The sequence below is a fragment of the Pneumocystis carinii genome (genome assembly GCF_001477545.1).
Source record: "Pneumocystis carinii B80 chromosome Unknown supercont1.6, whole genome shotgun sequence".
NCBI lineage: Eukaryota > Fungi > Ascomycota > Pneumocystomycetes > Pneumocystales > Pneumocystaceae > Pneumocystis > Pneumocystis carinii.
This window is the reverse complement of record NW_017264718.1, coordinates 326,578-341,895: the sequence shown is the minus strand read 5'-3', so window position 1 is coordinate 341,895 and position 15,318 is coordinate 326,578. Positions and strand designations below refer to the sequence as shown.

Genomic DNA, 15,318 nt, shown 5'->3' with positions numbered 1-15,318 from the left:
TTAAAAATTATTAAGAAAATTAAGGTAATTAATAGCCTTTTTATTAAGAAAATTCTATATTTTTAAGTAGAAAATCCTATATTTTTAAGTTTTTTAAGACTTTTTTTAAAATTTCTTAACCTTTCTTAAGATTTATTAACCTTTTTTTAACTTTTTTTAACTTTTCTTAACTTTTCTTAACTTCTTTTTAACTTTTTAACTTCTTTTTAACTTCTTTTTAACTTCGATGTTAAGACTTTTAATAAAATGTTAAGAATGAGATTAACAATTTTTAAACAAAATCATAAGAATCTTAACAAAAGATTAACAATTTCTTATAATTTGTTAAGAAATTATAAAAATAGCTTATATTTTTATTCAAATCAAGTTAAAGAGATAAAAAAAGTCTATTTTCCAAGTAGAAGACTGATAAGAGATGAAAAAGACATAATTTGTAGATGTATAAGAGTCAATCATGCAGGAATGAAAAAGGATTAAAAAGATCGAATTTAATAGGGAATTTAGGAGAATTAGGAGCTAATTATATATATCAAGGACAATATTTTATATTATCGAGAACAAGACCACAAGTAGCACCAATTATTATGGATATGTGGAATCAGGAGAAAAAACATCTTGAAACATTTGATAAACTTCTTATTAAACATGAAATAAAAGAAACGCAGTTAAAATATGTGTGTAAAACAGTAGGATTTGCATTAGGAGTGGGTACAGCGCTTTTAGGAACAAAAACGGCTATGGCATGTACAGAAGCGGTAGAAACGGTAATTGGAGAACATTATAATGATCAATTAAGAGAAACGATGTGTTTGAAAGGATATAGTGAAGAAATCGATGAATTACGTGAAAAAATCAAGAAATTTCGTGATGAAGAGCTAGAACATCTTGATATTGCAGTTAATATATGGAATTCTAAAGAATCATTTGGATATGGATTAATAACGAATGTTATTAAGGTATAAAATAAAATTATTTTTGAAAAATATGTATTTTTTTTAGGTGGGATGTATTGCAGCAATTTGGGTGTGTAAACGAATATGAAGAGTGGAAGAAATAAATAAAGATTTTTAATTCTGAATTAAGTCCATTATATATGATTTTTTTAAATAATACAGATTTTTATGAGTAAGTTTTCTAAGTAAGATAAAAAACATGAATAATTTACTATTCTTTAACGTAAAGTATTTTAAATGCCTATATCATAAAAAAATTATAGTATAATCTTAAAAAAAAAAGTCAATATATTTCAAACAAAAGATAAATTTCCAAGATTTGATCAATATTATAATATATTAGAAAAAAAATATTTTCTAATATATATATATATATGACGACATAATATAAAGCAAGAATTCCATATTTTCTGACTAGAAACCAAAACAATGAGATGTAGCAATTCTAATATTTTTCAGTGATTATTTAGATAAAAATATTGTTAAAGACCAGAATCTATTTTAATTCATCCGAATTGCTATACATATCAATGACTTTAAGAGAGCTTTGATTAGTTTTATCAATATGAATATTTTCAGTAAATATAGCGCACAACAACATGGGAATAGCACATATTACAGAACATATATAAAGAGTCCTCATAACTTCATTATATGCTAAAACAATAACCATTCTTCCAATTGTACCCTTAGCGAATTTCACGTATTGATCAAGCATAAAAGGACTCCCAATAATTAATAGATAATCATTTGGTGTTAAAAATAAATTTAGATATTTAGAATAAGAGTTTAACATTTTTGGAAGAAGATTAGACCATACAATACCCGAAATTGCAGATCCAATAGCACCACCTACTGATGCTAACTTATATTTTGTCAGTAATTAATATATTGAATAATTAAAATACCGTCAAAAACATAGCAGTATTAATAGCAACCTCTACAAATATTTAAATATCAAATATAAATATAAACCATTAACTTACGCTGGCGAGTGGATGAAATTTGAATTCTAACCAAAGTAGACATATTATAAAACCCTCCACTAATACCAATTATAGCTTGAGAAATAACCATTTCCATTACAGATTCATCCGTTCTAAGATTATATATCATAAATATTATCCCAAATACGTAAATTGGTGAGCCAATATATATGAAAATCTTATATATTTTATTATATTTTACAAATATACCAACAAATATTGCAACAATGGTTGAAGTAAATGAAAATACATTACTAAAAAAGAAGAAGTTAAAAATAATATATCAAGAAGTAAAAAGAAAAAACATACTTTAAATATCCAATTCTTTTAATTGAATTAGATTTGGTAACATAGAGATAAGTAGTCAAATAATTATTGTAAAGATAAAATCCCATAAAGTAAAAAAATGAAGAAAAATATCCTATAGTTAACTCTTCCATTTTAAACAAACCCTTACTAAAAATTGGAAATTTTGCATAATAAAATTCCCATAATGGAAATACAACACATAAAACAAGTAATATAACAAGTATCGAAAATATATATACTGGTTTAGCATTATAAAGTAAAGGAAATTCATGAATTAACTGAAAAAAAAATAAAGAAAGTCCTAATGATAATATTATAATTCCAACAAGATCGAGTTCAACAAAAAGCCTTTTTATAAATCCACGTATTGTCATTCTATGATTATTTTCTATAGATAATAAACCCTTCTCTTTAGCTTTAAGCCTATTTAAATATAATATCATAACCATAGGAAGTGATACTACAGGAAGAACAATTGCCCATATACCATAACCCCATCTCCATTGTTCACTATCTAATTTCGGCATATAAATACTTTGTGCTAAATTCGGTCCCACCCAAACATTAATAAGAAGTGGTATATTAAGTATAGTATTTAAAAGACTTCTATTCAAAAGTTCTGAAGTATCTTACCAAAAAAATTAACAATTATATATGAAATACCGCATTTTTAAACCTGTAATAACAAATTGTTCAAGAACTTGAAATCCCGTCGTACCAATCGTATGAAAAATAGATGATATAATAAACGTAATAATATTTTTACTTATCATATACATCAAACACCCTATTTCATTTTTTTTTAAAAAAAAAATACACCATTCCCTCCAAAAAATTTTACCTATATCATACAATAAAAGAGATATACAAAATACCTCCATAATACCAATCAATCCGCTCAATCTTAACATCTGTTGTTTCACCGCCGTATATAAAATTCCATTGATCGTATTAATTAAAGGAATTAATGAATTTTTACCAAAATATGACGTTGCTGGAAGAATAAAATTCGACGTCGTCTGCGATTCAAGAGAAATACAATACATTACAATAAAAACACTATCCATCAATATACATTTTATTCCAAAAAAAAAAAAACCTAATATAAATAATAAAAAGCGATTCTTTCGTCCATATAACCGATTTATCCTCCTCTTCTCCTCCTTCTCTCTGCTTCTTATTCCTTAATAGATAACTTTCTTCGGTTATCTCCTCTTCTTATATTATAAAACCCTACTAAAACCCTATTAAAACCCTACCAGATATCATCTTAAGAAATATATCTATATTTCTCAGTTCTATGAGGTCTTCTCCTCTTATATAACCTCATAAATCCTTATAATCAGGCTTATTTCCTTTAATTCTTTATCAACAATTTATAGAAAATATTAAGACGTGAAGCAGCAGATCGAGAGGTCAGAGAGATATATATATGAGGGTATATATTGAATTTATATTATGAAGATTATATACAAGAAATTTAGAAGAAAGTGCAATAGAAAGATTAATATAGTTATAGAAGGATAGCGAATCCTAAGAATATTAATATCCAATTTGCACGAGGTTTTAAGAGATGAATAGCACTATTTTCCTGCTTGATGGAGTCAGGAGCAGGAGAGATAACGTCTAATTGAGGGTTCTGTTGTTTTTTTGAAGAATTGGGGTCAGAATCTTTGGATTTGAGTAATAGACATAATTCCTGTACAGAATCAACGATTGAGTCAATTAATGATTTGCATTTGTCAGTTCTATGTGAATCATTTGCTGAATATAAGGAAGTGGTAGCTTTATTTGCAGTATCGATGTCTTTATGAGAATCTTTTTGAGAAGTAATAGTTTTTCCAGTGACAAATCCTTTGAAATCATCTAAATGACCGTTATTTTCTTTTTCAGTATCCTTTAGATAGACAAGATCTAAGTGTTGATTATTAACATCATCAGAAGAACTAGAATTTGTTAGAAATAAATTAATTAAATAAAAGTTTTGAAACCCTTTTAATTGACTTTGAGTTTGATGTTGTGCAGACTCTTTTGTTGAATCTACAACTGTAACTCCTAGATTACCGGAATGATGTTCTGGATCGGCCTTTTCTTCAGGTTGTTTATTTTGATCGCCAAATAATTTACTTTGTTGTTGAGTTTTTTGAAGACGTTCTATAAGATCTTTCTCTTCTTGCGTCAATTGATCCTCTTCTTCTTTCAAATCACCAAGATTTGTTCTATGATATCTCCCTTTTTCTGTATATATTGATTTACCAGAATCTCTTGAACTATCATATCTATAACCTTGACTCTCCCTTAAAGTAACTTCACGAGTAGTAGTGAAAGAAGAAAAATCATCATATGAATAAGTTTTTTGATCACCATCAGTTGAAAACAAAAATACTATTGCTTCTTTACTTCCTGATACTTTTACTGTACAAAAAGAAGAACCATGAGAACCTTTTTCACAATTCTCACATTCATTAATCCCATGTTTAGTAGGATCAATAAAGCAAGGCCGATCACAATCAACACCTTGACATAATACTCTTAAACCCCAATTAGGAGGTCGTTTATATTCCTCATTACTTATATAAAAAGGATTCCATCCAAGACTAATATGAACTTCACCATTTATATCTTTAATTTCTAATATATATGGTGATGATGACCCCACAGTAATCGGGCATTCATAGGTAGAATCTGTTCCTAGAGGATTGAAGTAATAAAGAGATGATTGATGAGATTGACCAGAAACTGCTAAAAAAGAAACTGATTTTGATTGGAGAGAATTAGGTGCAAAGAAAAGGCCATCTTTAACTGAAATCTTTTGACAAAAAGATACTGAATAATCAAGAAGACTAGTTAGATATAGATTTTTAGTTGAAAGAGCACAAAGAGAACCGCCTGCAGCTATCTGAAGAGTACCTTGTGAAGTACAAAGAACGTTGCCAACCTATAATTATGAAAAAACCCACTTAAAAGAAATAAAAAACAAACCGAAGTTCCCTCAAATTCAGGATAATAAGATGCATCATATTGAGTTGATAACTAAAAATTCTAGTCTTTCAAAAAAAAAGAAAAAAGAAAACATACATATCCACTTTTACAAACAAACAAGCAATTCCTTCCTGGTAAACAATCTGCAAATCCTGTGCCAGTACTTGTTAATAAACTTGGATGAATGGACAAAGTAGGATCATTAATTGAACATGTTTTTTGATCCGACCCTTGAGAATCAACTAGAGCTCTATGATTATCACGTGTTACAGGAATTGATGCCGGATATGCATTGGTTATTGTTATAAACAATAAGCTGGTATGAACAACAATCATCCATTTTTTTATACAGAAAAAAATATGCAAAACCATTTTATCAAAAAAAATATGTAGATCAGTTAGTCAAATAACTTCAATTAATCACCTATATGTATAAAACTTAAGTCAAAGTAATATTAGATAAATTCTTCCTACCAAATAATTCGACCTGCGAATTAATAGCTTAATGTTTAAATGAATGCAATCAGCATAAGAGAGGAAATACGATGCCTTCTTATACTTTTTTTCCTATGTATTGCCCTTTGAAAACACGAGCCCTTTGATAATTCTATCATAAAAAGTAAAATTCTTTTAAATTAATAAAAAAAATAATAAATAAAGTTAATTACTTAGTCAAAATAATCAATGATATCATAAAAAGAGCATTTTTTGTAACAATTGTCTTCCAATTTAATAAAAATGAGATACTTTTAATAAGATTTTTGTACTTTAATTAACCCTAATCCAGTATAGATTTAATGAAACTAGAACCAAAAAGAATAAGTGTTAAAATTGATAATAAAAGAATCAATGAAAGGCCCAAGTTAAATTTCTTTATATTACGCTAAATGTATTTTTGTATATAATGAAAGATATTTCTTTATTAAACCTATATTGAAAAAGAAAAAGTAGTTCGACCTTAAGAATTAGTATAAATGTATTTTAGTGTAATTAAAGACTTACATAAAGGACATTTAGAAGTATTTGATGTTTTAAACCACTAAAATTAAAATTAATATATATATAAAGAAACATATAAATAAATACTTTATATAAACATCCAGAATGAAATTTGTTTTTACAAGTTGCACATTTTTTACTGGGTAAAGATCTATCTTGAACTGATATGATTGAAACTAAAATGATTAATTACTTAAAAAAAAGAAATGGAGATTACAGCATATGTTACAAGCAACGACTCCTTCAAAATGGAGTGAAACATTCCGTTTGAAAAGACTTACAGCATCTGCAATGCTTCCATTTTGTGTAGTTATTAAAATTCTAGAAGCTAATAACCATGCTCTCCATTGTGCATCTTTAACACCAATTTTTTGTACACCTTCTACAATAACCTGATTCAAAGGGTAGCAAGCAGGCAACCGGATAACCATTTCTAAATATTGATCATCAATTGTATAAGAAGTTGTAACTTCACGAGTAGTTTTTGACGTTTTAACATGTATATTATCATCATTTATTTTTAATTGCATAGATTCTAATAATACTGAAGCAATTTCATCTTCAATCAAAATAGAAGATATATTTTTCTCTGTAAACCTATATTTATATTTAATAATAAAATATCATAAAGCTATTACAAACGTTTCTACTGATTGAGTCAATTGTCTATTTTTACATCCAATCCACCAATCTCTATTCATTATTATTATTATTATTCTTTAAAATAATAATTTAAAACTAACCTTGCAAGAGATGGAATATGTCTGAGTATAAGTAAATATACATACACTATTAAAGATAGCATCTCGGTTTTTATATTATCTATATTTTTCCATTCTAAGATATCCCATAATATTTCTATTGTATTTATAGGTTTATCAGTTAATAATTCAAGAGTTTTAAATATAAATTCAATTGTCAATGGAATACAATTATTATTTTTCAGACTTTCAATATAACTGGACTTTAATATGTATGACTAAAATGAATATGTAAGAATAAAAAACAATAATACTTGATAATAAGATACCGTATTTTTAAAATATGTAAAAATAAGAATCCAAGAAAGAAAATAACCTCGAAGTCTAGAAGATACATTATTTTCATGATCAATATTATCTAATGTATCATAACATGGAAGATCTGAAATCATAAAAAGCAATTCTGAAGGCAAATTGATATCTATTTCTTTAGAAAATTCAGTTTCTATAATTAAATTTTCCTGATCTTTTAAAATCCAATTTGTTAACCAATCAAATGTAACAATTTGTGTATATTTCCATTGAGATAATAAATGAAGATAAAGCTATTCATATCAATGTGAAATAAAATAAATAAATAAATTTCTACCAAATTTACTAATGGCTTTTGAACAATATCTATAGGAATCTGTAATAAAATTCTTGACAAAAGTTGAATACAAATATCTAAAGGTTGATTTTTTACATATGTCTCTATTATCATAAGCCAAGTAAAAAATACTTTAAATATTTAAACCTTTTTTATGAATAAATAATTGAAACAAGTATGAATATAAAGTCTTAGAATGAATATTCCATGAATCATTAAAAGAATCGTTGAAAGAATAGCAATTGCTTAAAGTCATAAAAAGTTTCATTGAATAGAATTCAAAATTCAAAAATTCTAATGAAGTTTCTGTACAAATCTTAAAAATATTAGCTAATAATTTTGTTATAAAATTAAATACCCTAAGACATTCACAAAGATAATCGCAAATATTATACCAATAAACTCCATCAATAGTTTTTATAAAAGGTATTAACTTTATAAATATTTTTGTAATTTCAACACAAAAATCAATATATTCAACTTTTATTAAGTTTTTTTTATCAATTGATTTTAAAAGATTTTGAAAGAGAAATATTATACGCTGTTGTGGAAAATGTTTCCAGAGACTATCATCAAATGGTATAAATATATTAAATAAGATAATTTTTTTCAGATCTAAGAAACAATAAATCATAATATATTTTTTTAAAATAAAACTTGCCTCTATCAACAATAAAATCACCAGATAGATCACTACCAATTCTATTTCTTATGCCTTCCAATCTTTTTGAAAAAAATAGCTTTTCTTGAAATCCATTAATAATAGCTGCAAAAATAAATACATCTATTAAAAATAAGCCAAATGTATAAACATAAATTGAAATGATCACTTTGATTATTTTCTATAGATATATCATTTAACCATGTTTCTACTTCTTCTTGAGAATATTCAATCTTTTCTGTCAAGAATTGAAGAGTTCTAGATAATACACAAGCAGAATAATATGTTTCAGGCGAAGATCCAATAGATTTCATCTTTATTATTTCAAGAAACTTTATATCATTTCTTTGTACAGAATTGTCAATACCAAGAATTTCAATTTTATCCAAAGTTAATAAATCAAAAACAAAATCATTGCTTTTTTCTATTAAGGTAAACAATTCCTGTTCCTGATCTTTGGTTATCGATTTCCATAAGCAATTTGCTTGTTCTAACTCGAAATTGTCTCTGATAAGCTCTTCACAAATCATAATTCCATATAATATTGTCCAATGAATTTCCAAAGAACACAAATCCAATTTAAGAAAATTGATTATTGTCTTAGAAAAAACAGAAATTTTTAATAATTTTGATATATTATCAGTTTCAATATTTCCTTTTGTTTTAACAGGATTTGAAAATATTAAACAACATGTTTTCAAAGAATTAAACAATTCCAAGTTTTTATTAGGATATTCTGAAATTAAAGAAGAAAAAGCCATATCCCATTCATGAATTGGAAATAAAAATATAGCCAAAAGATCCTTTTTTTCTAATTCTGTAGCAAAAGATAACACCTTTACACTTAATGAACAAAGTGATCTCATTCTAAAAATAATAAGTTATAAATATCATAAAAAAAAGGATTAAACAATGAAAAATCAAGTGAATCTAATAATAAAATTTGTTTCTGAATAATACTTGCGATATTTAATCTTAGATTACTACCTATTTCATCATTTAAACAATAGATCTGCTCAAATAAATCATTGAAAATAGAGATTCTTTCTGAAATATTTCCCTTTTTAATATAAACAAAATTCCATATTTTTATATGAAATTCTATAGCTTGGAAATTCTGAAGAAAACATGAACATAAATCAGAATTGTCACCTAATACTTTATGTAACAGAACTAAGATTCGATCGTCATTGAATATATAATAAGGCTCAGAATCATTTGAGCAAAAGACCTTTTCTACCAAGAAAATCAAACTTTTAATAATACTTTCCTTTGAAAAGACAATTTCTTAATTATTAAAATATTATCCATATTTTTAAATATAATTTTACCTTTAACAGTAAGAAAATCATTTAAACATTCCCAATTCCCCAAATTATTATCAATATTAAAATGCACACAATCTAATAAAACATCATCAATTAAATTAACCTTAGGCAAACAATTTCTTAAATCTTGTATCTTAATTTTACTATCAATTATCATTTTCACTATTTTGTGAGTAAAAACATTTCGTTCTGATCCACTTTCTATCCTTGAAAGATGTGAAAATAAAGATGCCCAAACCAAACCTACACTTTCAGTGTTTTTGTTTTTTAAAATATAAATTAAAAGAATAGATCCAATAGATTCTGTTAATGATGTAATAAATCTAGGAATTTTTTCCATAATAAAACTTTCAAATTCCTAATATAAATATAAGTTTAAGAATTGTTATAGAGTAAACTAACTGAAAGAATTCTTTGATCCTTAAATATGATATCTGAAAACTTAGATAAAACATAATTTAATAATTCTACTATTTTTTGATATAAATCTAACAGATTATTAACACAATTCCAAATATAATATAATTATACCATCACAATTCCTAATATAGCAAATTATAGAATATATTACTTCACATATAGTTAAATAAACAAATGATTTATCATCCAAAACAGTATTATCATTTGTTTCTGTGTTAAATTCATCAGCAGTATTTATCCAACGTACACATATAGTATAAAGTTCATCATAATTCCCTTCAGATGTAATATTTGATGTTTTTAATAACTTTTCAAAAATACATTGCTTTGATTCACACCAAAACTTATTAAAAATATCATTTAAGATATATTCATTTCTCAAAAACCCCTTCACCAATGCATGTCTGAAATTATCTGACATTTTAATACTGAAAGATGTTATATCAGTGAAATAATTAATAATAATATCCATGATTTTCTTTTCAAATATAGATAATACTGTACTTGTATTTTCAAAATGTTTCATATAGAAACACATAATTTTAAAAAATGTTTCAAAGCCCACTTCATTATTATATTTAGTCTTTTTAGATGCACCATCCCAAATGGTTTTTATGAAATCATTTAAATATACATCAAAGTCAGATTTTTCAGGATTTAAAGGTATTTTTGTTATAAGATTATAAAAACAATTCCAGAATTGTGTAGAATCAAAATCATTATTCAAGATCAACCTTTTAAAATAAGAAAATATCTCAGAATCACCAAAAAAATCATATCCCCATAACTCAGGACATACTTTAATAATAAATTTATATCCCCAAATAAAATAAATATACCTGAAAAGAATATTTCCATAGTTGGGAGAATAATTGATATAAATGATTTTTCTGTATTCTTCATTAATTTTGTCACTGACTTCTTAATCATATTTTTTTGAGAAATTAACAATTCTAAAAGCATTAAAACAATCCATTCATTATAACAAAATAAACCTGGCCACTTCTCTGATATATTTTTAATCACTTGATAAAAATGTTTCCTTCCAATAAGATCTGTTTCATATAAGAATTTCCAAAATTTCTCAGACCCCATAATCTCATCATATGATGATTCTTCCTTCTTAAGCTCATCTAATTCCAAATTCACTAATCAATATTTAACATAAACATTTAATATATATGTATATATATATATATTTACATATAATATCTGCAAGTGACGCCAATATAGAAGAAATAATTCTATAATACTTGGCTTTAGAGTCCTCCTGAGACACATATCGCACATCACCTACATTCTGTTTACAATTCCTCATATAAATAATAAAATTAAATACTTAATGTATTAGGAGATTGTTTAAGAATAATATTCCTATTAAAACTAATAATATATTTCTGATACACCTTCTTAACAATAATACGCTTCTCCTCACTCTGAAATGCCGCATTAAATGACTCTATTGATACTTTTTTAACCCCATAATCACTATCAAAATTTGACATCATCCATGGTCCAATAATTTCCTTAATAACTCTAACAATTCTCTTCCCTGATACAACACATATCTTCCCATGTACCTGATTACACTGTAAACGAACCTGACGCTCCATATCTATTGATAACCGAGGATATAGATATGACTTTATATAAATTATTTCTTTTCCCTCTTAAAAAATAAAACTACCCAGACTTTTAACACATTCTCCTCATTCACCACATCCGTATCTTCATCTATACAGCTACTGAGATCTTCTAGTCCCTTAATTCTTGTTGTATTATCTCTTTTACATATATTTTTAAAAATAACCACAAGATTGGGAGGAATCCCTTCAAAATCAAGAGGTTCAATAACAAATGACAACATATTACATTCCCTAGTATTTCCATAGCTCCCGAACTTAAACTTTGAAGCACTATTTTTGCTTTGTATTGAAGAAAATCCCGGGCTTCTTTAATATCAACAGTTTTCTTCATAATTATACTATAAATATCACCTTTTTAATAGCTCAACAGCACGTTCCTTGCTGTTCTTAGAGCCCTTAACTGATTGTCTCATAATATCCTCAGTTTTCCAAGATCTAGAGGGTTTATAGACTAAGAAAAATCGTGGTCAATATAGATGACTAAAAGTATCAGCAAAAATGAGGTATATTTCTGTTATATCTAAGAGATTTACTTATAAATAGGTTCTTTATTGATGATCTCCCAGTGTTATTCCCTTATCCAAGGATTTATCCAGGTAATAAGATATAAAGAGGTTTAATAAGAGGTTTATGAGGAGTAAAGAGCAGTATTCATATATGTGTCACCTTAAAAAGACGCTGGATGTCGGGGTATGTGTTAATAGAATGCTTTACGGCGAAAATAATGGGAGATTATAGGGCCATTGTGTTTTGGAGGTGAAAAATAGTGTATTTTAGAGGGATTAATAGGATATATGGGTAGATGCCTTCTGGTACAGGGAAAACTATATCACTTTTGTCATTAATAGTATCATATCAGAAGGTATTTGTGGGATTTATAGGAGTTTTATGTATTAAGAAGAGGAGTTTTATCCAGAACATAGAAAGCTTATATATTGTTCAAGAACTATGTCAGAAATAGAGAAGGTTCTTGTTGAATTGAAAGATTTGATGGAGTTTAGAAGGGGGATTTTAGGGGAAGAGGATAAATTTAGAGCTCTTGGACTAACTAGTAGGAAAAATCTATGCCTACATTCATCGGTTAGACAAGAGAAGAAAGGCAGTGTAGTTGATGCTAGATGCCGTAGTTTGACGGCAGGATTTGCTAGGGAGAGGAGAAGAAGGGGAGAAAGTAGTAATTTTTGTGTTTATTATGAGGTTATTATTATTAACAATAATAATAATTATTATTATTATTTATGGTTAATATTAACATGTTAAAGAATATAGAATCTCTTGAATCTAATGGTTTAATACCTTATGGGGTGTTTACATTTTCAGATCTTTTAAAATATGGGGAGGCAAACAAGCAATGTCCATATTTTACAGCACGAAGAGCGGTAATGAGTCCATGATTTAGAGTATTAATGGGTATTAATGGGTATTAATGTGTATTAGATACCGATCTGTAATGTTGTTGTATATTCATATCATTATTTATTAGATCCAAAAATTTCAGAATATATTTCAAGGGAATTGTCAAGAGATTGTATTATTGTATTTGATGAAGCTCATAATATTGGTAAGAATTGCTTATCATGTGTTTTTTATAAATAAATAAATATATATATAGACAATGTTTGTATTGAGTCACTTAGTGTAGATATTACAGAAAATTCATTAAAAAAGGTGTCACACAGTATTAGCAATCTTGAAAGGAAGATCAATGAGTAATTGGCTACTTTTTTTAGAAAAATTCTAAGTAATAGTATGAAAAAAAACAATTCAGAAAAACTACAGATGGAATATAAAAAATTAGTAGAGGATCTTAAGAAAATAGATGAAGAAAGAGAAGAAGATATATTCATTTCGAATCCAAGTATATTTATCCTATTTATTACATTTTTTAAACAACAATAGTTCTATCAGATGATTTACTTAAAGAGGCAGTTCCAGGGAATATAAGAAAAGCAGAACATTTCATTGCGTTTCTTAAGAGATTTGTAGAGTATATGAAGGTTTTTATTCTGCTTTTTGTGTATTTTTATTGATATGTCTATAGACTCGAATGAAAGTTCTACATGTTGTAGCAGAAACACCATTATCTTTCTTACAACATTTAAAAGAACTAACGTATATTGAAAGAAAACCACTAAGGTTTATCAATTGAGTATATTTTTTCTTTTTTTTTAATAGATCAAGGTTCTGTACAGAAAGGCTTAATTCACTTATTCACACATTAGAACTTTCAGACATTGAAGATTATCAATATTTACAAGAAATAGCAAATTTTGCAACATTAGTATCAACATATGAAAATGGATTTATACTTATTCTTGAACCATATGAAACAGATACAGCTACAGTACCTAATCCAGTTTTTCATTTTGCATGTCTTGATGCATCAATTGCTATTAAACCGGTTTTTAACAAATTTAAAACAGTTATAATAACGTCTGGTACAATTTCTCCTTTAGATATGTATCCAAAGATACTTCAATTTAATGCAGTAATTCAAGAATCCTATAGTATATCTTTGGCTAGAAATTCGTTTCTTCCTATGATTGTTACAAGAGGAAGCAATCAGGTAGCAATAAGTTCAAAGTTTGAAGTAAGAGATGATCCTAGTATTATTTGTAATTATGGTGATATATTAATTGAATTTTCAAAAATTACACCAGATGGTTTGGTTGCATTTTTTCCAAGCTATTTATATATGGAATCTATCAGTAAGTCATGTAGTAACAATTTAGATATTTTTTAATTTCATTAAGTAAGTCAATGGCATACTTTGGTATTATAAAACAAAGCAATTGTCTCATGATTAATGATTCAGGGAATTTTAGATGAAATATGGAAATATAAATTAATTTTAGTTGAAACACCTGATAGTCAAGAAACTGTTTTAGCCTTAAAAACCTATAGAACTGTAATTTTTATCACATATTATTATATATTATCAACATTATTAATTTTTAGGCATGTGATAATGGTAGAGGTGCAGTTTTATTATGTGTAGCTAGAGGAAAGATTTCAGAAGGCATTGATTTTGATCACCATTATGGCCGTACTGTAATTATGTTTGGAATTCCATATCAATATACAAAGTCTAGAATTTTAAAAGTATCTTATATTCATTTACAATGGTTTATTTATAAAGATATAGGCACGTTTAGAGTTTCTTAGAGATATGTATCATATTAAGGAAAACGATTTTCTTACATTTGATGCTATGCGTCATGCAGCACAATGTTTGGGAAGAGTTTTAAGAGGAAAAGATGACTATGGAGTTATGGTTTTAGCAGATAAACGATTTTCAAGAGCAGGTATTAGTCATTTATATTTTATATTAATACTAAACATATATAGATAAGCGTAATAAACTTCCAAAATGGATTCAAGAATATATTACAAGTGGTACATCAAATTTAAGTACTGACATGTCTCTAGCCTTTGCAGAAAAGTTTCTAAAAGTAATGGCTCAGCCATTTAATATTAAGGATCAAGAAGGAATTAGTTGGTGGGATATTAATAAACTCCATGAATATCAAGAGAAGGAGAAAATTCAATTGGAATCAGAAAACAATAAAGATTCAATGGATATAGATGATAACATTTCTGATGAAATAATTGAAAATTTAGACATAAAATCTTAATTCTATAAAATTTTGGAGAAGCCATATACATTAAAAACGCTAATCAAAT

The 15,318-nt window shown here is 26.5% G+C and overlaps 5 protein-coding genes across 5 annotated transcripts; 2 read left to right on the top strand and 3 right to left on the bottom strand.

Annotated features, from left to right (window-relative positions):
- Positions 1 to 437: 437 nt before the first annotated feature.
- On the top strand, positions 438 to 1,041 carry T552_01553 (hypothetical protein; the record flags this gene model as incomplete). Its single annotated transcript, XM_018370134.1, has 2 exons — positions 438 to 956; positions 1,000 to 1,041. The coding sequence occupies 2 exons, from the start codon at positions 438 to 440 to the stop codon at positions 1,039 to 1,041; spliced, it is 561 nt and encodes a 186-aa protein (XP_018226292.1).
- A 994-nt stretch (positions 1,042 to 2,035) lies between these two features.
- On the bottom strand, positions 2,036 to 3,335 carry T552_01552 (hypothetical protein; the record flags this gene model as incomplete). The annotated part of the gene is made up of 5 exons (XM_018370133.1): positions 2,925 to 3,335; positions 2,249 to 2,876; positions 2,150 to 2,193; positions 2,088 to 2,117; positions 2,036 to 2,052 (listed from the first exon to the last, which is right to left on the bottom strand). The coding sequence occupies exons 1-5, from the start codon at positions 3,313 to 3,315 to the stop codon at positions 2,036 to 2,038; spliced, it is 1,110 nt and encodes a 369-aa protein (XP_018226291.1). The 5' UTR covers positions 3,316 to 3,335.
- Positions 3,336 to 3,715: 380 nt separating this feature from the next.
- T552_01551 (hypothetical protein) lies at positions 3,716 to 5,612 on the bottom strand. The gene is made up of 4 exons (XM_018370132.1): positions 5,327 to 5,612; positions 5,231 to 5,281; positions 4,240 to 5,186; positions 3,716 to 4,194 (listed from the first exon to the last, which is right to left on the bottom strand). Exons 1-4 carry the CDS (start codon positions 5,600 to 5,602, stop codon positions 3,762 to 3,764), a joined length of 1,707 nt encoding a protein of 568 aa, XP_018226290.1. The 5' UTR covers positions 5,603 to 5,612; the 3' UTR covers positions 3,716 to 3,761.
- Positions 5,613 to 6,142: 530 nt separating this feature from the next.
- T552_01550 (hypothetical protein) lies at positions 6,143 to 12,093 on the bottom strand. The gene is made up of 22 exons (XM_018370131.1): positions 11,986 to 12,093; positions 11,676 to 11,937; positions 11,328 to 11,631; positions 11,192 to 11,281; positions 10,984 to 11,136; positions 10,828 to 10,941; positions 10,100 to 10,786; positions 9,971 to 10,056; positions 9,572 to 9,926; positions 9,152 to 9,527; positions 8,410 to 9,107; positions 8,241 to 8,363; positions 7,938 to 8,194; positions 7,727 to 7,895; positions 7,580 to 7,683; positions 7,260 to 7,535; positions 6,973 to 7,208; positions 6,872 to 6,922; positions 6,447 to 6,826; positions 6,317 to 6,405; positions 6,233 to 6,269; positions 6,143 to 6,187 (listed from the first exon to the last, which is right to left on the bottom strand). Exons 1-22 carry the CDS (start codon positions 12,045 to 12,047, stop codon positions 6,159 to 6,161), a joined length of 4,938 nt encoding a protein of 1,645 aa, XP_018226289.1. The 5' UTR covers positions 12,048 to 12,093; the 3' UTR covers positions 6,143 to 6,158.
- An 89-nt stretch (positions 12,094 to 12,182) lies between these two features.
- Positions 12,183 to 15,314, top strand: T552_01549 (DNA repair helicase rad15). Its single transcript, XM_018370130.1, has 17 exons — positions 12,183 to 12,230; positions 12,278 to 12,324; positions 12,373 to 12,390; positions 12,437 to 12,496; positions 12,541 to 12,831; positions 12,897 to 13,013; positions 13,072 to 13,195; positions 13,247 to 13,343; positions 13,383 to 13,492; positions 13,534 to 13,631; positions 13,676 to 13,770; positions 13,816 to 14,342; positions 14,388 to 14,407; positions 14,450 to 14,542; positions 14,593 to 14,736; positions 14,780 to 14,939; positions 14,983 to 15,314. The coding sequence occupies exons 2-17, from the start codon at positions 12,292 to 12,294 to the stop codon at positions 15,267 to 15,269; spliced, it is 2,274 nt and encodes a 757-aa protein (XP_018226288.1). The 5' UTR covers positions 12,183 to 12,230; positions 12,278 to 12,291; the 3' UTR covers positions 15,270 to 15,314.
- The last annotated feature ends 4 nt before the right edge of the window (positions 15,315 to 15,318 follow it).